Here is a 21,050-nt window from a genome sequence, read left to right on the forward strand (position 1 = left end):
CTGACAGGGTAGGACAATTCGACAGAACACCGGCACATGATGCTACACGTGAGACCCCCTTCTCCCTCGCTTCGAAAGGAAGGCTCACACAGGACACCTTTTTGTGTGTTCAGCTGTAAGTAATGGCACAAAATAAATATTTTTGATCTTGCTTGACTTTAATTGCATTTTCACCGCTTTGGAATCGCAACTAAGAATCGTTAAGAACCGGAATCGATAAGCAGAATCGAATTTGGAATCGGAATCGATAAATTTGAAACGATGCCCAACCCTATAGCTGAGTGAACTTCGAGCCAGCTGAATGGAGAAATTTCCTTCAGGTTTCTGTCTTCCATCAATAGTCATCAATAGTCAAACTGCTGCTACTGTGTTTTAAATAAGGCAGGGCATTGACATATTTCACAGTTTGATTTCAAATCTTTTTTTCCCAAAATTCAGTTTGATTCAGTATGAATTTATTTGGATATATAAAGTAGGTTCTTAGAGTACGTACATATTGATAAAAAATGTATAGCTTGAATTCACTGTAAGTTGCTTTGGATAGAAGTGTCTGCTAAATACATAAATGTAAATGTAAAAAAAGTTTTTTCTTAAGGAAAAACTCAACTAATGATGTAAAAACTATACAGGGAACCAAGTCAGTACATCACCATACCATTAAACGTTAGAATTATACAACTTATTTGTATACAACTGCATATACTGTAGATTTTAAAATAACGATATTCTAATAATAACTAACGATTCTAAAGACTAATCAATTACATTATTTATTTAAGAGAAATATAGGCTAACCCAGCTGGAAAAAAACAATAGAAACCCAATAGAACCCATCAAAGAAATTCTAATGGTTTCCATTGAAATACTATTATAAACTTTTTTCATTAAAACTTACAAAACTCATTTTTGTAGTTTGTTTTGGGCATTATTACCACCAATATTACCACCAATAACGTGAATTCATCACGTACCAATAGACATTAGACCATTATATTATAGTTTCCATTAAAACCAATTCAATTACCATAATCCATGAAATTTTCGATGGTATTTTGGGCAGGGTTCTATTGTTTATTCAGCCGGGATACTGTTTATTGCTAAAAGCTAAAGCTTATGAATACACGTGCACTGTGAGGGGGACCGACCAATCACAACAGGCTGAGAAGCGGAAGCTCGCTGATATGGTGTGGGTGGGACATTTTCAGACACACGCTCTAAGCGGGGAACCAATCACGACAGACTGGATCAGCTTTACCAAACATAGCGTTTCGGAAGGAGGGACTTTATAGAAACCGGAAAAAGACGATCGTTTTGTGAGAAGAGGAAAAGCGGTGAACTTGAAATATGTGAAATATAAAGCGTTTTTTGAAACTAGAAACATGAGCATCCGTTGTTAAACACCCAAAAAACAAAATCAAAGCTTCGATTGGCCGCTTTAAAATTAAAAATACTAAAATTATGCTAATTTTGGCTTCAGAACAACCCACGTAAAATAAACAAAGTATGGTGGCATACTGTAATTCAACAGCTTCACATGTCCATGTTTCCGTTACTGTGCAAATGTTTCACATTTTTCAGATATTCTTTTAAGCATGAGCACCATATTGGTTTACTTTCTCACCTGCCAGATTTGTCTTCCTTTCTTTTTGCATAAATTGCATTTTGGGAGCCTATTAAAGGGATACTTTTCTAGCAAATCAAACTTTCCTTATGTTTTACTCACCCTCAAGGCATCCTAACTGAATATGGTTTTGTTCTTGAAGAATAATGCAGTCGGCGTTATAATACCACGTATCATCTTACTGCCAAGCGGTATGATGGGAGTGAATGGGTGTTGACTTTTTGAAGCTCCAAAAAGTGCATCCATCGATCAATGAACTGCTCGACACGGCTCCGTGGTCTTGACAAAGGTCTTCTGAAGCGAATCGATACGTTTGTTTAAGAGAAATATACAGATTGACAGCGCTATTAACGCTGATGTCTAGCTTCCGTCATCTCTCGAATGCGCGTGAACCAGAGGCTTGTTTTTCCGGCAAATGACAGTGACGAAAGCTCCCGCCAGAGTAGACAATATCCTATTGGAACAAAATGAAAAATGCAGCGTTCGTCACCGGAACTTACCACATGCCTGCGTCATCAACCGGAAAAACAAGCCTCTGGTTCACGCGCATTCGCGAGATGACGGAAGCCTTTAACAAGACAAACCTACTGCATTATATTTTCAATTATATAATTCACAAACCCAGTCGAGCATATTATTAATAGAGGCTGCCAGAATTAGCTCTTGGTTTAGTGACTGCAGCCTCCACAGTTGAACAACACTCTAGCAGAAGAGTCTGACAGCATGACCTAAGGATGTTTGAGAGGAATAAAAATCTGCTGTGTTTAAAGACCACTTGAAATTAGAGTTTTTTGTTTTGTTTTTGTGGCTTTTAGTCAATGCTTGTTTGTTTTTAGGCCTTCTAGATGCTAGTGTAGGTGCTACTGATTTCACACTGGCAGTTTAGTTCGTGGCTCGGTGCACATAAAAACTGGTCATGCCTTTTAGCCCATGACGACATTATAAACGTTGTTTGCCAGCATGACACAGTTAAGCGCCCCCTTAAAAGTTCAAATTCATTTTTAGCAGATAAATACAGACCAGAAATATTGATGACTCGCAGTGCACTCACTAATTGTGTCCAACAAAATGTGCTGTAGAACGAATATGTCCCGCCCCCCAACACCATAGGAAAAGCACCAGCACTGAGAAAAAAAAGGATCATTCCTACTCACCCTCATGTCATTTCAAACCTGTAAGAGATCTACAGAACAAGAACGTTGGCCCCCATTGGCTTCCATTGTATGGACACAAAACCACTGAGACATTTCTCAAAATATCTTCTTTTGTTTTCCACAGAAGAAAGTCATATATAAGTTTTGTTTTACATGAGGGTGTATGCATGCTTAACAGAATTTTCATGTTTTGGTAAACTATTTCTTCAATGGGGACTTTTATCTGTGGGTCCCATCATGGGCGTTTGGTTCTTTTTTATTCCCTTAGGAAACAAACAGCCATTATCTGAAGCACTTTACTGGATGTTTTGACTTAAATTTAGAATCTTCACTGTCAATGTAGCACAATAAAACTTGTTGATGTTAAGACTGCTGTCAGGACATTTTCCAGACACGTGTTTTGTCTTTTTACCAGGGGGGCGTTTTCAGTGGTGAGACGGTGTGTGAAACTGAGCACGGGTCAAGAATACGCAGCCAAAATAATCAACACCAAAAAGCTTTCCGCGAGAGGTGAGTTTGTTTCTCCGTCCTTTTTGTACTTTTGTGACGACTACTGCTAAGATGCCAACATTGAACATTGTACTGACCCTTACCAAAAAGTCTTGGGGTGCAGGTGGTTTCAGATTATAACGTATTGGATTGCGGTACTGTACATTCAGTGTTGCTGAATCAAGATTGCTTTCATATAGTGTGGCATTTATGTGGTTCTTCAAAAATAAAATTGTAATTTTTATTAGAGAAATATTTTAACAGCTCGAACATATATTATCAGAACATTTCAAACAGCGTTTAAAAATGTTGTCAAATATGTTTATAGCTATATATAAATCAGTCCGCATCCATGGTAACTCATTGCCAAAGGCAAATCCAAACAGCATAGCTAATTCACAGAGACTACCACTACAACGACAGAAAAGATCTTCCTTTTTTACAGAATCCTGCTGTTGAAGGGTGTAAATCTTTTTACGCCCGTCTGTCCACCCTCCTGAAACCTGAAGCCATCAGTTGCTCTGCCAATATGTCACCCTCATGTCCCTCATTGGCTGTGTGGTCATTGTGGTGAGAATGTGTAATGTGGAGTATAAGCATTTGACATGTATTTGATTCCACACGCTCTGAAAACCATTTTAAAATAGGCTCTGCTTGCAGACATGGACGCATTGCTTACAGTGTGTGCGTTGGTTTCAGTGTAATTTTGATATGTACTCAGAGGAAATTAAATTAAGGTTGGGAATGTAGATTCAGATGTTTGGTTGTAATGGGAAGATGGTTTGGCTAAAAATATTTTGATGGTTAATGTTGATGGTAAATCTCACAAAATCTGTCAGTAACAACATGTCTACATTTTATTTCATGACAAAGGATCACTGCAATACAATATTTTTTAATTAAAATTGATATTTAAAAAATACTAAATGGATAGAAGTATATACAGTACATTACAAAATTTATATTTCGTCTTAGAGTTAAAAACACATTTTTTTTCCTGCCAATGTCAATACCTTTGGCTCTAAAAATAGTTAATGCAATAGAAAAATTGAAGTTAATATTAAGTATTAAAAAATATTATTTCTTTTTTTCGTGACTTTCCATTTAAAGTCCTATTTTTATATTAAAAAAACATCGTCTCAAAACATTGTTTACAGTGTTCGACTGAATACGACGCTGTGGCGGGTCATGATGTAGAAAACAGAATTCTGTCTTTTAGAATGAGCGTTAGTCTGAGGAGAGAGAGACAGTATGATCTATCAAGGGGTTTGAAGTAGGGTGGGCATGAGACAGGGAATGTGACCTAGATATATGGAGAAAGGTAGAAGGAATTGTCATGAACGACTGCGAGTGAAAGAAAGACAGATAAAGAGAGGTCTGACAGTGAAGGCACCTTTGGCACTTGGCAGCTGTGAGAGAGAAAACATGCACGGTTACATGCCTAAAACACAAGACTCTCATCTGACCCAGAGAGGTCATGACCCCAGCAAACAAACAAATAAATATAAAAATAAGTTAATAAAGGCTGACGATATATAGATTTTTATGTTGGCGAAGTAAAATTAAGCAACATTAGAAATGTTGCGGTGATATTTATGTACTTTTTGCTTTGATATTAAGTTGGATTCTGAGAGCGTTGAGACAGGAAATGCTGATGAAAATATACAAAATAACGATTTGGTGAATTTGTCTCATTTTTGAGAATTAGTTTCCTTACAGTGAATCGATTTAGAATTATGATTCAATGATTCATTGTCGATTTAATGTAGCTTTTTTATACAGTATTTAAGCTGTTCTAGTCCTTATATTAAAAACTTTAAAACTACTTGTGCAATAATGGCTGGTTGTGTGAAATGCTGAGACTTGAAAATAGATAAATATTGAATTTCCATAAAAGGTTGCCCAGCCCTGGCTCATAGTAAACAGCATGGCGCTCATACCAACCAAAATGAAACATTATATTCGTATAACTTTTTATTTAATTAAATTCATGCCATTTTACTTGCTAGCAATATGTGGTTTTTAACCTAAAAACTTAAGAAAAAATTCTTATAAAGTTACTGTGGTAAATACATTAGCTACTGTAGAATAGAGCTTCATAGCTGAATTAATGATGGCTGGTGCTCTAGTGTTGCGACAGCTCCAGGAGTATGTGTATAACTCCGAAAATGCCCAGCAGCTGAGTTTAAGGTCAACACGCATCACGTCAGTGACTGACAAAGGGGCGGGATTCCAAACCCAGCCAATAGCCCGATCTCTGTGATGGGGGCTAGGACGGGTAAGCGTCAAGCCATTAAATCTTAAAATATGGCCAGGCTGAGAATAGCAACAATAAAATATTGAACTTAAGAAAATATGAAAAAACTGAGTCCCAACACAAACAGATTGGCTCTCTATAAGTAATCTCACTGCGTCTTTGTGTTCTGTTTAGGAGAAATGTTGGTTCAAATAAGTGATTTTATTTGGGTTTGTCACTAGTTCAGCGTCTTAGTTGGTTACTAAACCAACTAATGAATACTGTAGTTTTGGAATCTAGCCTTATAAATCAGAGAGCTGGGATGAATGGCATCCGTTCATTTGCAAAAGAATGTTCTGCAGTTGTTCAGCAGTCACAAACAGCTGTGGTACGGTTCACCAGTCCAGCACTGGATTTGTTGGTATTTGATAGATGGTGACAAATCATTGTGGTATTAGTGGAGTAGAGTTACAACAGGCTTTCTGACCACAAACATGAAACCTTGTTTTCGATCAAAAGACGTTATTCAGAATGTTTCAGTGGGTGAAGGGGAAATATTTAGCCAAATAATAAAGTAATTTTAAAACTACAGTATACTTAATAAAAACGACATTTTTAAAGGCCAGTCTCATATTAATCTTGAGTACCTATAGAGTAGTATTGCATATCTTCGAAGAGTATTTAGTTTGATCACATTTATAAAAGATATATACATCTGTACGATTATTTCCGAAAACAGATGACATCCTGGGGGTGTGCGGTGGGAGGAACTAAATCACAAGCACACAATACATCATCGCATTATCCCTGCATAACTGTTTTGATTCACTATAAGTTCATGTTGTTTACATTATGCACGTATACGGCAATTGCCAACAAAACACAGACATATGGCTTAGTTTCACTTACCGCGTTTCAAACGATCTGCAAATCCAGCGTTATATCCACCGTTTATATAACATCCATCACTGAAATGCTGTGAACAATCAAAACACACCTCCACTTTTCTCACTATCACAAGAGTAAAACCCACAGTGCAGCCAATCTTGATGCAGCGCAGCCAATCTTGATGGTAAGCGGGTCTTCCTATTGCTCATCGATTGACAGTTTAAACAGTCTACTTCATGTTATGCATTTAAATCCGTACTCCAGTGCAGTTGGCAATGAAAATATGCTAGCACCTGAACCACAAACAAAAAATACTCCAAACATCTTTCTAAATGAACTTAATACAGAAACTAAACAAAATAAAATTGGCCATTAAAAACAAAACGGAACTATTTTAATGTGAGGCTCGCCGCTTCCGGCTCGCGCTGTTGTGTAGTTTATTAAAAGTTGCGTGAAGTCGGTTGGATGAACGGTTCTTGACATAATAAAAATGCATACAGACAGACAGACACAGAGGTTCTTGCCTTTATTAGAGAGAAGAATATGTTCAGCCCCCTGATTACTACCGAAGCTTCGAAGCTCCAAAAATGGTATTCGGACCAGCCCTAGTTCATTCATATCATTATTGAAAGCAGATTTTTAATTGCATGACTTTACCAATTCTGAAACAGCTTGAGGTATTTTGTGCTGCTATCATGAAATTTAAACTCTCAAACTCCTTAATAAACGAGCATGAATCATAAGTAAAACACACACGCTTTGTATTGATCTGATCCAGATGACTGCACACACACACTGGCAGGGTTTAATGGGATTTAGCGCTGTCGCTGTTGATTTTGTTAAGCAGGGAGCATTTATTCCACTCGTCCAGTAACTCATTATCATCGTCATTATTATCGTAATCATTATCGTAATCGACGATGTGTTTTTGGTCTGGATGGATCCTCTTCAGTTATCAGTTATCAGTAATGCATAAGTAAGAGGTTGAATTGACAAAGAACTCCATGTTTGTATAGGGAAAAAGTGAAGGTATACAACTTAAAGCCACAATATGGAATATTTGGACCGCTAGATGGCGCACTTTCAAAACAACAACAAAAGGCGAAGCTAAATGACGTTATGTAGGAAAGTGGAATTATGGGACATGTCGTTTTCACCATCCAGAGGCGTATGGAGATCGCCTATCATGTTCACGGACGAGGTAATGAATGAATTGTATTTTATGTCATCGTAATGGATTAGCTTGCAAGAAACGTGGAATGTAATGCTACGTTAGCCCGCGACTGATATTGGACTTTGTCAATTGATTTGGTAGCGTAATGCTACACAGTTTTATGTGTTTAAAACAGTCATACAGTCGTCGTAAAAAGTAAATTGGAATGAACCCACAGCATTTACAAGTAACGTTATTGGCTGCATATTTTTGTGAGACATATACTGTATTTCATAGGGTAACTGCATGCAAGCTCTTTCCATTTAGGAAACGCCACGCCAATATTAATCCTTGTTTTATTTCTTCGTTTGTCCATAAGCCTGCTTGCCTCATTTGGCGTACGTTTACGCTTTTTTGGGTTTCCTTTACTCGCCAAAGCGTAATCGTGATCCATAATAACAGAACAACAGCTGCTGCGTCCCAGATGCTGTATAACCACTTCCGCATTTGCGTGTTGCTGTAGTTTCTACAACCGGAAACTGAGGGTAGTGCGGAGAACTGGATATTAAGTCACTGATATGCGACAAATACAAGGGAGACAAGGGACGGGCCATTAGTTTAAATAGGAATTTCTCTGGATTTGCACATTCTTGGGAACATTTGTGATAGTGTAAGTACACAACTGCATGAAATATATCACACTGTGCAAGTGACTTTTGGATATTTCATAACAAAATTCTACCACATTGTGGCTTTAAAGGAAAATTGGCCCAATAAATCAAAATCCTGTCATTTACTCCAAACCTGTATTACTTATTCTGTGGAACACAAAATATGAGATTGTGGATAGAGTGAACATTTATTGAGATCAAGGGATGTTGACTATGGCTAAACTATTCCTCTATGTAGCCACCATAATTTCTGAGCCGTGCTGACCTTCTTATGAAGACTGAATGAGATCTGGGACGTTGATCTAGCGCAAGCGTACAAGTTTTGCTTGTTCCTTTTGTGCCAAATACTCCACACTTGACACAATTCTGGCATAATTAAAATAAACAATAGTTTATATGTATGTGATAATGTCATGGAAATAAGTCTCTAACTACTGTACATCAGAGCTATGATAGATGTGATCTCTGAAAATGTACACACACCTGCTCTTTTACACTCGAATCCAGTGTTTATAGAAGTACTTGAATCCGAAAGTCACATTAAAACACTGTGTGTTAATATCATTGCTGTATGCATTTGTATGCCTCAGATCATCAGAAGTTGGAACGAGAAGCTCGAATCTGTCGTCTGCTAAAACACCCCAACATCGGTGAGTTTTTATTTTTTTACTTCCCAGAATTCTAATAGCTAAAATGTAAGCAAGGAGTGTATTTTTAATGTATAGACTCAAGCCGGTATGTTTGTAATTGTTTCCGTACATATGTGTTATGTTGTTCCTGTGGACACAAATCCCTGTTTCTCTTTTTTTTGTTTTAGTTCGTCTGCATGACAGTATATCAGAGGAGGGCTTTCACTACCTGCTGTTTGATTTGTAAGTGTAAATGTACTTCCTACCAGAACGGTGCTTAGTTTCCCATTTTAAAACTAGCCTTGACATAAGGAACAGCGCAGCTTTAAGCAGTGATTTATGATTCATTGCTCATGTGTCCCAATGGAGCTTTTTATCAGAATATCGGTTTTCTGTCTTTTTAACACAGTGAAGTTTGATGTGCTGTTTAGAAAACAAGTTCAGATACAAGCTGGAACGTTCTGTTTAGAGGTCTGCGCGGGACTGTTTTTTTTCGCTAAATTTTATTCCGCCCGCTCCCGCTGAAAATTCACTCTGTGTTCACCCGCTATCTGCTAAGAATGATTTTCGTCCCGACCCGACGGATTCCGCTAAATTTAGATCACGGTTCCAGATCTCACATTTAAGAACATTTAAATTTCTCCATAACAAATAAAAAATATGCTATACAAAAACATGCCAGTTATTTTTTTCGTCTTGTCAATATACAAAATTGTTCTTACAATTTAATGCAAGAACAATACAGTAGACAAAATGTCAAAGAGAAAAATACATTAAGTACATTAAATACGCCTTCTTTCACTCAAACTAAAAGCAAAATATGAATAAACAAAACCCTTTGGCTTATAGCTAGCTCATGCAAAATAACATCCATGCAAGAAATGTCCTGATGACCATCTCCCCTCCCCAAAACACGAACGCTCTCTCTCTCTTCTCTAAGGTGCACTCGGGGACCTGCCCGCTCTGTCTGGGGTCTGACGCGTGCAAATTAAACTTATAACGGAGTAAGAACTGGTCCACGCGTGCAGCACATGCATAACACAGTCCCCACACCAGGCTCTACATGTGGTCAGTTAGAAGGATGTTGGAGTGGGCACCCGTCCAAAGACCCGCTCCCGTCCATAGAACCAACCGCAAGAATCCGTATCGGGTCCCAATGCAGACCTCTAGTTCTGTTGTCCAATCCGCACCCAAGGCTGAATGATCAATTGTATATGTTTATTTCACCCAAAAACATTTGAAAACGGTAAAGCCATCTTTGAAAATCGTAAAAACCTTCCCTTCAGTTTTACATCCCTTCTGAATTTTCACGTCGAGTTCTCGTCTCCATGGCAACTGAGCTCCAGGAAGAGCCGTGCGCTGTAGAACAGGAATCCTGTTTGAATTAGCAAATAGCCAAGCTGAACTTCCTGCATTTCAGGGTGACCGGCGGTGAGCTGTTCGAAGACATTGTTGCCAGAGAATACTACAGCGAGGCAGATGCCAGGTAACAACCGGTGCTTTTTGTTACGCTTCCCCCTTCTGTTTCTGTTTTCTTTTTTCTTTTGTGCCTTTCTCTTTATGTCCTGCCCTTTCTTTTCCTTTCTCATTTGCCTTAGCCTGTTGCGCCCGTCACATGTTGCCCATACACGCTCAGTGTTGGCGTGTTTTGCATTTGGAGATGCTTGTCAGAACAGCATCTTCCACGGTGCAACACGTGTCTCGCTCATTATCAGACACTCTAGATATTGAAATGCCACCTTTTAGCCCAAAGGACACCTGACAGAACTGTACATTAGCAGTGGCTTGAGGAAATAAACTGTATTCTGTTGTGTGCACTGAATTGAGTGCCCCAGAAGAGTTTGTGTTTTGTCTTTTGTCTGTCTGTTTCTAGATCTTGTTTCCTGATCTGTCTCTGTTCTTTCATCACACTCAGCGCTCTCACATACGCCAACACCTGCGCACACAAACGCAAATAAACTAGATGCTAAATTACTGAGGATGCAATGGCACAACACAACAACAGTACATTGCACAGTGTGAGTGCCTGTTTGTGTGATTGTTACCAGGGTTTACAGTATGCAGTTGAAGGTGTTAGTCCTGAGTATTATCACCTCCGCGGTCCAACCCGTATGTGCAATGCCTCGCGGTGACTTCCCTGTGTACATACTGTGGGTGTGTAACATGGAGTCAATCGAGATTCTTTTGTGGGTTTTTTGACCCCAGGCTTGTGCTCTGGGTGTTGTTAGTCGGGAGAGGTGTGGCTTGTGCTTCAAGTGTCCGGCCTTATAACTATATGGGTGTAAGTTCAAACCTTGAATCAGGAAAGATTTGGTTACTTCATGAGATATGTAAGGTTTTTAATCATAAAATCATGCCGGCATTGCTCCTCACGATTCCTCTTGCTCTACATTCAGAACATCTGAACGTTGAGTCAAAATGGGACATATTGTAGCCTGTTGTCTTGAAGCGGTTAACACCTATTAAACCTGAGAGTTACTGAACTCACAGTCCTGATCTATCACCACCTTGCCAGTTGAGCAATGTGCCCTTGTGCCCACGACCCAGTTGTTACGACATTACACTGTAGCTGAGTGTCTGCTAAAGGCCAGTTTACACTCTTGCGGTGTATTCGCATGATGCTTATACACCATAATTACTGCAATTCCAAGTCAGCATGTTGCACAAGGGCTTTTATTATAGCTGTATATCAGCACAAGGTGCCGTTACTTCCCTAAAAACCACCTGTGCTACGTCATTATTGCAAATACGGGCTTTTAAAGTTGTATTTGAATACGTTAATGCAATATCACAGGTTCAAGGTACAGTTTAGTGGTTACACGTGCAGTAGTTATGTGTCTTAATAATGATAAAAGTAATTTATCATACGTCAAGATTATACAGTAGGTAAATGTTAATAGATTTGTATATAGGACGTCTCAATGATTTAAGCTGTACAGATATCTTCGCAAGTCAGTTTTCCAATGCTTTTTGGCTTAATCTTGCCCATTTAGCCAGTCGAGTGTTAGTGCACTGCCTTGTGTCTCCAAAATATACTGGCATTAGTGTCAATTAGATGTTGACAAAAAAAAAACAAGGTTTTTTATGCTTGCTCATGTAAAACTTGCCACCGTGATGCTGCAGTGTTATGGGTGGTTGCCATGGTGTTGCTATGTAGTTGCCAAGGTGTTCTGAGTGGATGATGTCACGCATACATCTGGGAGACGTCTGTTCGATGTCTGCATTTACATCTGCAAGACGTATTTTTTTATTGTTTGCTCATCTGCAATACGTCTCTGAGATCTCTCCTGTCAGATGTCATATAGACATCTAGAAGATGTCTGTTAGATGTTTTTGATTTAGAATAAACCTGCCTTTTCTAAGACGTTTATTAGATGTTTTTACACAGCAGATGTTTTCCAGATCTCCAGATCTTATAGACATACCTGTGCTATCTGGGTAGCATGTTGATTAACTAGCCAAAGTTATTTTTTTCTTTAATAAAGCTGCAATCTGTAACCTTTGCCTCTATATTTCCATATCTGTTTGAACCTTAACTTTACGTGGGTTGATGTCAAATGATGTCAAACAATATAAACAAATAAATCATTATTACCATTTTACCAACCATAAAAGTTACAGGTTGCAGCTTTAAGTTGTATTGTTGGATATTTTTGGGGAGATCAGCCGTTGATTATTTGTGAATGTGACAGAAATGATATGTTGCTTGTCTTTTGTAGAAATACTGTAGATGCAGGGAAATGTCTCTGGTTCCTTTCCTAGCGCTGATCTCCTGCAGACCTGCTTCCAATCACCTGCTGTCTGTCCCTCCTCCACAGGCTTCTCTCTCTCTCTCTCTCTCTCTCTCTCTCTCTCTCTCTCTCTCTCTGATGGTTTGACGCTAATGTTAATGAAAACCGGTTGGAGCTTCAGTGATGTAGATGAGTGAAAGCCCCTTTTAAGTTGTAAACAGTTTTGTTTGAGTATTTATGGATATGTTTTAACTTGTATACACACACACACACACACACACACACACACATACATGCACGCATTTACTTACTACATCAGTAATCTCCACACCCACCTCTCTCTCTCTCTCTCGCTCTCTCTCGTTGTGTCTCGTGTCTAAATGTTTCTGTCTCTCCACTTTCATCATTCACTTTCCACTCTTCTTTTAATCCCTCTCTCTCCTCCCTCCCTCCCTCCCTCCCTCCCTCACAAACGTCACTCTTCCATCTCTTGTGTATCACTTCAACTGCCCCTTTTGTTTTCTTTCATCTCCATCTCTTTCAACGCACTGCCATCACTCCATCAATCATGTGACGTCACTCTACCCATCCTCACCCCCCTTTTCTTTTCTTCCGTTTTGTCTTCACAGTCACTGTATCCATCAGATTCTAGACAGTGTCCATCATATTCACCAACACGATATAGTGCACAGGGACCTGAAGGTCAGTATGTAGCACACACACTGCTCGTATGTCGCCTGTCTGTTTGCCTCTGCTTGCTCCTGTCTGTAGCTTTAGCCTGTCTGTCTGTTTTTCTGTGTATGGCACCATGGGCTTCCCTTAATCCATTGACTACTTTCCCAGACTTCCCAAATCCTTTCTCCCTGTGCCTGAGCTTTAGCTTGATGCTCCTCAGTACAAATGGTTACAAGTCTCAAGGTCTCATGACTGTTTTTGCTTTTAACCTTGATATTATTTTTTAGATAATTGTTTATTTAAAATATAGTTTTTTTAGTTTTTATTCTGGTTATATTAAAATAGCCGGATATTTATATAAATAAGCAAGTAGAGTAGCGGGTTTTGAAAATATGGTTGAGTAACGATAGACTGTTTACTCTGTCCCATGTTTTAGTGTTTCTTAAAGGAATTGTTCACCCAAAAATGAAAATTCTGTCACAAATTACTCAACGTCAAGTTGTTCCAAACCTGTATACATTTCTGTCGAACACAAAGAAGGATATTTGGAAGAAGCAATTGAGAGTTCTGGGGCACCATTGACTACCATTAAAATGGTTGTCAAAGGTGCACCGGAACTGTTTGTTTTCCTAAATTCTTCAAAATATTTTCTCTACACTAATTCTTTCTACTATGGTAATTACTATGGCAATTCTTTCTACTATGGTAGAAATGTATACAGGTATGGAACAACTTGAGGGTTAGTAATTCATGACAGATTTTTTATTTTTGGGTGAACTATCCTTTTAAGATTGATAAAACAAAATGTTTCAAAATCGTTTTTTAAGCTATAATTGGCATGCACTGGTTATAATGTTTGTAGAACTCAAAAAATGACACAGATTTTTTTCAGATTTCCCATCAGCTGTTGCAGAGAAAGTAAATGAATTACTTTTATAGTAATGTTTTAGTAATATTTAATATTTTACAGTAAATAAGAAATGCAGATACTATAATGTCGTCATGCAGATCAGGCATTCACTTTTTTAAAATTACGGTGAGAATAAAATGTTAATATGTATATATTTAGCTTATTTCAAAGCACATTGTATAACTACAAATGCGACAGATTGCTGTAATTATAGTCATTTGTTTCTGAGAAGAACACTTCTGGCCCTCACAGCATTACCGCCTTACAAAAACTGTTTCTTAGTCTACCATCAGCCCCTGGGCTTAAGGAAAAACTTTCAGAAACAATATGAAATGACAGTATATAACTACGTGTGATTCTCTAAGCGTAACACGCTCTCAAGGATGTGCTCCGAGCTACACAATAAGTTGAATAGATGGCTAGTGACAGCTGCACGCCAGCGGGTAAATGATAACAAGGAAATAGGTTCAAATTAATTTCACAGACCTCTGGGAAGCATTGACCTTTGCTGTTATCTTGTGGTAAACTTCCTCACAAGTCTGTACATAAGAGATTTATAGCAACATTTCATCGATTTTTATTGCCCGTGTCCCAATAATATGTCACAGTTCAGTTTTAGTGCTCTTGTTAGTACTGGACAAACAGCATATGGGGCAACTTTTCTCCCTAAAATGGAGGTCGTCAGCTTGAATGTTTTTTTACAGTATTTGTAACTTTATGGTTTGCAGAAAGTAAGCTATTAAATAGCTTTTTTCACTTGCAATGTGTGGAAACTAAAACAAATACTGCAATATTTAGTGCAGTCAGTGCAAATCATGATGCTAAGATTACATAAGGCAGCACAGTGAGTTGAGAAAATCAGTTTGATCGTCAAGTTTTACGTTTTAAACATCCAGCCTCACATTGCACACATTATTATACACACACATTTTACTGTACTTTAATGATTTTACATCTGGATTATTGTATTTTATATCCCCTAAACCACTGTAGCTTGTTTGTGAATTTATTAATTAACAAATTTAACAAATTTGCCATTTGGCAAACATAAATATCGTATCATAGATTTACATACATACTCGCATGTGCATATGCATACTGTACACAGACACACACGTACACATTTGCAGACCAGCTATGATCAGCAGCTGACAGTGGGGGAGGTGTAAAGACAGCATACACACACATTCAAACACACACTCTTTCACAAATCCTCAAAACCTACTTGTTTATGAATTTATATCATATTCATTCTTTCAGTACACATAGTCCAAACATGCAGATTCACTCTCAAATGTGGGTTTATTCAACATTGTTTGTTACACATGCTCGGGCGCGGTGTCACACATCGTGCTCTTTTAATGGGAGACATTTCGAAAGCAAATGCGGCACTTTAATTTACAGCCCTGAACTTTACTGCCATACCAGAACTTTACACACATGCCAGCAAACTCATTCTCTACACGTGGATAATAATAATCACGGCTATAACTTTATTTTTGCAGTGCTCTCCATATCTGTAGTGCTGCTCGGAGTTCTTTATTAAAAAACTTGTACTGTTAATACACTTGGATTTCCACAGATCTTCAGTAAGAATACTCTAAATTTGACTGTTATATCAACTAAATACTATATCGGTTTACTATGTCAGTTGTTATTAGTAACTTTAATGAAATAGTTTCGTGTTTTATGTGCTGCATTTTTTTTTTACAATACAATTTAAAGATTCATGTTTTCACAGTGACATCACATGCAGGAAACTCACACAACGCTCTCTCGGTTTAGCCAATGAAGCCCCTCTGTCGCTCTTAGCCCTCCATGTGCTGTGTGAATATAACACGCATAACATTTCCAATCTTAGCCTTTTTTTCCCAATGTTGAAAGATTTAACTCTTTGGGGCCTCTTAAACGATTCTAAAATAATGAATTAATAGTTTCACAACCCCCTGACTTTTGTGTATTATCACTTGAGTGTCGGATCTGGTTCCAGGCTGTCAAATACCACAACCTTTGTTCTTGAGGTTTTGCCTCGCGGTAGAGCTGTACCCGTGCATGACAACATGCGGTGGTCTCATGACAGCTGGCTAACATGCGTGTACACGCGTTTTACTGCTGTGTTTAGCACCCACACAATCACATTGCATCCCTTTATTAATATTTCAACCAAAGACAAACCACTGTGTGCTCTGTAAACATTTACTCTGAATCGTAACGCACATCTTTGTTATTTACATTTTATAATGCATTGTCTATTCAATACTTGTGGTTATTTTTAGTGGACGAACCTACTGTACGTTGACAGGACCATCTAAAACTCCAAATTAGTCACAATGCGTTGCTCCCGTTATCTCTCAGTTGGTGAAAATAGAAATTTGTTATTCTTGCTCCTAATTTACGTAAACCCTTAACCTGACGGGACATTTAGCAGTCTGTGTATTGTTGCTGTTGTTGTTTTTTAATCTAGTGTATATTTTTTTAAGCTAATATTCAGATGCAAGGCTTAAGACTAGAAAGATGCCCCGCCCCTTTCCTTTTTAATTATTTTCCTGCCCCAAATACCCCAACCCCTGGCCTGTGCACGGGACTGTAGCATTGCTCAGACTAACTTGCGCCCCCTGCTGTTTGCATGCAGTCACTGCATCCAGCAGATCCTGGAGGCGGTGCTTCATTGCCATCAAATGGGTGTGGTGCACCGAGACCTGAAGGTAAGTGACAGGTGTCATGTCCTCACTATTCCTCAAGTGTGTGCTCATAAAAGTCAGTACCTACAAATCTGTGTTTATCACTGTGTGGATGTAACAGTGACTGCGGTAATTGCGGTAACAGATCGTTGTTGGTGCCACAATTGGCTTGCTGTAGAAATGCATTGGAGGTCAGTCCCATTTCGCACAGTGATAGCGCACAGTGTATGTGTGTGTTGCGGTGTGTGGCCGTCACTAGTGGTTAAATCACTTTCATGAATGTTCAGGTAAGATTGAACTGAAGAGAAATGTAAAATGTTGATTAGGAAACACTTCTAAATTTGTCTGCAAGTATTTCTTTGCTGTCTGTCAGAACAGTGGATGTCAGTGACTAATTGTAATATAGCAGTAAAAATACAGCTTGTTGTCACGGTTGCACAATATGTCTTTATTTAGTACAAACATTTATGTGTGTGTTAAAGTAATTTTTGATAATAAATCATTAAAGCACATTCTTTGCTTTATTTTAAGTTCCACATCAATCTCTTTTAAAGTCAATCTGTAAAGTCAGTTTAGACATCAGGTACCAAGTCCCAGACCAAGCGTCATGTCCAGGTTTGAGCACACTGCACTGCTCCTATCTGACCTTTGACTTTCTCTATCACACAGTGTGCTTCTGGGAAATGTCGTAAACATAAACAACTCAACTAGTGACTTGCCGTGTATTGCAGCTGAAGCCAAATTTTAGCTTGGATTGCTTAGAGATTTTTGATGAGCTAAATTATTCTTTTTAGTTAGTGTCTTAGTTGTGTTACTGTGTTCAGTTTGCTATCGCAATAGTAAGTGTCAAAAAAACTCCCATGCCTTCTGTACAAACACGTAATCGGTGCTTTGCCTTTTGTTGTGTGAAAAGGGTGATGCTTAAAAACTGCTTCAAAGTGCACGCTGCATGTTTACGTGTTTGGAGAGTGTGATCTCCTGTTAGTTGTTTGTGAATGCATGTATATGTGGTTTGATGATGACCTGAATAAATGCACATTTACTGTATGTACTGTACATGATTTTGTCACTATGCTTTAGAAAATATGTTTGTGAAAAGGCTGTGAATTTAATTGTGTGGGTGGTAGAAACGTGTCTATTTAAAGGAGTAGTTCACTTCAAAATAAGCCCCCATTGACTTTCCATAGTAGGAATAAAAATGACTATGGAAAGTCAATGGGAGCTTATTTTGAAGTGAACAACTCCTTTAAAGGGACAGTTCACCCAAAAATGAAAATTCTGTCATCATTTACTCACCCTCGAGTTGTTCCAAATCTGTATAAATGTCTTGGTTCTGATGAACACGGAGAACGATATTTGGAAGAATGCTTGTAATAAAACAGTTCTTGGCCACCATTGACTACCATAGTAGAAAAAAATTACAATGGTAGTCAAAAACTATTTGCTTTATACATTCTTCAAAATGTTTTCTTTTGTGTTCAACAGTAGAAAGAAATTGCTTTATAAATGTCTTTGTCCTATGGTAGTCAATGGTGGCCATGAACTGTTTGAAATTTTCATTTTTGGATGAATTGTCCCTTTAACATGAAATGTTTAGATCAAAATGTTTAAGGTTAAGTATATATCAGATGTCCTGAAACAAGTCAAGGTTTTGACCATTAAAAAAAAAAGTCCTCTTATATCTAAATCCCTCACACAGTATGTAACCTATGAATTATTTTGAGATCTTAAATGCAGTACACTTATTTTAGTAATTATGCAGCAATGAACCTTTCAAAAGTATTTTGAAAGTATTTTGACTTGTTCTCTCAATGTATTTGTGTAGAATGAAATCAGTGTTGGAAAGGAATCAAATGTGCTTTTTGCGATCATGTTGGTATTGTACTCTGGCAGCACCAATGTTCTGGTTTCACACTGTGAGTGTCTGCCCACACCACAGTGCCCATCTGAATGGATGCCTGTGGCACACGCTCCTCCACAGCAGGATTCTGAGTGGGCATGACAGGAATGCCACTGCAGAAAGAGGAGGAGATCGTACACGCGCTCACAGACACAAATACCCTTTTCAAGCACAAGATCAGAATCATAGTCATAGACACACATGCTACTACAGCAAATATGTGTAAAATAATGAAAACGCTACGTAAAAAATACGTTTTTGGTCGCAGTTGTTTTTTCCCTCTTTAAAGGGGTCATATGACACGGCTAAAACGAATATTATCGTTTGTTTTAGATGTAATGCAATGTGTATACACGATTTAAGGTTCAAAAACGCTGTATTTTCCACATACCGTGCACGTTTGTATCTCCTCTTTGCCCCGCCTCTCTGAAACGTGTGGATTTTGAACAAAGCTCATCACTCTGAAAAGCGAGGTGTGCTATGATTGGCCAGTTAACCAGTGCGTAGTGATTGGTGGAATACTGCAAGCGTGTGACAGAAATGTAACGCCCCTTACCATATTTGGATCATCAGGTTCCAGAGCAATTGTACTGACAGGTACGCCCACCCCACTTGCGTATACATTTGGGCGGTCTTAGTCAAATCAGTCCACGAACTGACGTAGATTTGTGGGGGTGTGGTTACACGAGGCGTTTCAGGAAGGTCTGGGTAAGCATTCGCTTTTTTAGATTAAATGCATCTTTTTTCGACACTTTAAGTTTTGCAAGTTTACGTGTCTTATACATGCATGGGCAACTTATAACACAGAAAAACACGTATTCGCGCCATATGACCCCTTTAAAGAGATGAAATAGTCATATACAGGTTTTTAATAAATGATGGTGCATAAATGATGATTTTCAGGGTGAACTATCCCTTAAAGAACCAACTGGTTGACTGTCATGACTCAAATATATGCATACGTCCCCTAATATTTAGCTGTTGCAGAATTTGTAGAGGTGCTGATGCTAGGAAAGTCAGTTTTAGTAGATTTTACAGCAGAAGCTAGTTTAGCAGATCTTCTCTCAGCTTTCCTGTAGCTCAGTGGTTACAGCTTGGCATTAACAACTCCAAGGTCATGGGTTCGATCTCAGGGATTGCACATAATTAGAAACAAATGTATAGTATAATGCAATGTAAGTCGCTTTGGATAAAAGCCTCTGCCAAATGCGTAAATGTAAATGTACCAGAATCTCTCAGAAGGAGCTGCTTTTCAAAATACCTCCCACTGTTGAGCTTTAGGGATGGGATTAGCTCCTGGTGATCCAGCCCTCGACAGCACACAAGTTTAAGCTCTCTTTGAAAGAGTTAGTAAGACAGTGCTTATGAGGTTAGAGATAATATATTTTTAATAAAATGCGTTATGAAACTAGTAAAACTTTGGGTTCTTAATAGTGTAAGAGACTGTTTAAGGCTCATAACAATACTGTGAAAAGTGAATTACAGCCTTAAAAAACGCAAGAAACTACTGTATAATTGCAGTAATATCTACACAGTGAAAAAGAGGGAGATATGGCAGCGGATGGTAGATGCACCAAGCACTGCAATGCAGGAAAAGCTGCATCCAATGTCACTATCTGCTGCAGCGTTTATAGTGGATACGTGTGACAGCATCGTCGGTTTGTTACCCTGATCTTACAGATCACATTCAGTATCATTTTGATTTAGAAAAGAACTGTGTGTGTGCGTTCAGCGGAAGTATTGAAAGGCAGTGGGACTAGAGGGGATATCACATTATTAGCATCCATCAGTGACAGAGAATAATGAGGCTGGATAATCTGGGTCACTCCAGAAGAAAACGCACATCTTTTTACCAGTGCTGACAAATGCTGCCTTCATATCTTTTCTCATTTTAGTCTTTATTTAGAAACATTGTGAACGCTGCAGCTGCATTCTTTTTTAAGCTAATAATTCATAATATGGAAGTACAGTATGCTGTACAAACAAGTGTATATCTACAGTATATTTTTTTAGATACAGAAGTTATTTGGAAACTGTACCTTTTTATTTTTTTATGTCAAATGGTGAGTGTATATATTTTAGGTAGGGATGGCTGCTGGTTGTAAATGCGATAGATGTCTCAAAAGCACTATGTATTGTGTCTGCATGTGTAATGTGCAGCACCTCTACTCTGAGTGTGTTTGAATTGTCTTTATTCTCCCCTCAGCCTGAGAATCTTCTCCTGGCCAGTAAGTGCAAGAACGCTGCTGTGAAGCTGGCCGACTTTGGTCTGGCCATTGAGGTGCAGGGAGACCAGCAGGCATGGTTTGGTA

The 21,050-nt window shown here is 38.4% G+C and overlaps 1 protein-coding gene across 25 annotated transcripts in view; it reads left to right on the top strand.

The window, feature by feature from the left end:
* Positions 1 to 21,050, top strand: part of camk2b1 (calcium/calmodulin-dependent protein kinase (CaM kinase) II beta 1) — a 56,729-nt gene that overhangs the window by 5,835 nt on the left and 29,844 nt on the right. For 20 of the 25 annotated variants that reach the window (XM_057327031.1, XM_057327016.1, XM_057326995.1 and 17 more), the window contains exons 2-7: positions 3,191 to 3,285; positions 8,803 to 8,862; positions 9,030 to 9,084; positions 10,262 to 10,327; positions 16,790 to 16,862; positions 20,945 to 21,047. In XM_057327031.1, the coding sequence (XP_057183014.1) occupies positions 3,191 to 3,285; positions 8,803 to 8,862; positions 9,030 to 9,084; positions 10,262 to 10,327; positions 16,790 to 16,862; positions 20,945 to 21,047 (452 nt within the window). Of the gene's footprint in view, positions 1 to 3,190; positions 3,286 to 8,802; positions 8,863 to 9,029; positions 9,085 to 10,261; positions 10,328 to 13,201; positions 13,275 to 16,789; positions 16,863 to 20,944; positions 21,048 to 21,050 lie in introns of those variants that run through there. The other 5 variants (XM_057327034.1, XM_057327001.1, XM_057327020.1 and 2 more) reach the window with 2 other exon arrangements.

This window comes from Triplophysa rosa, linkage group LG2 (assembly GCF_024868665.1).
Source record: "Triplophysa rosa linkage group LG2, Trosa_1v2, whole genome shotgun sequence".
NCBI lineage: Eukaryota > Metazoa > Chordata > Actinopteri > Cypriniformes > Nemacheilidae > Triplophysa > Triplophysa rosa.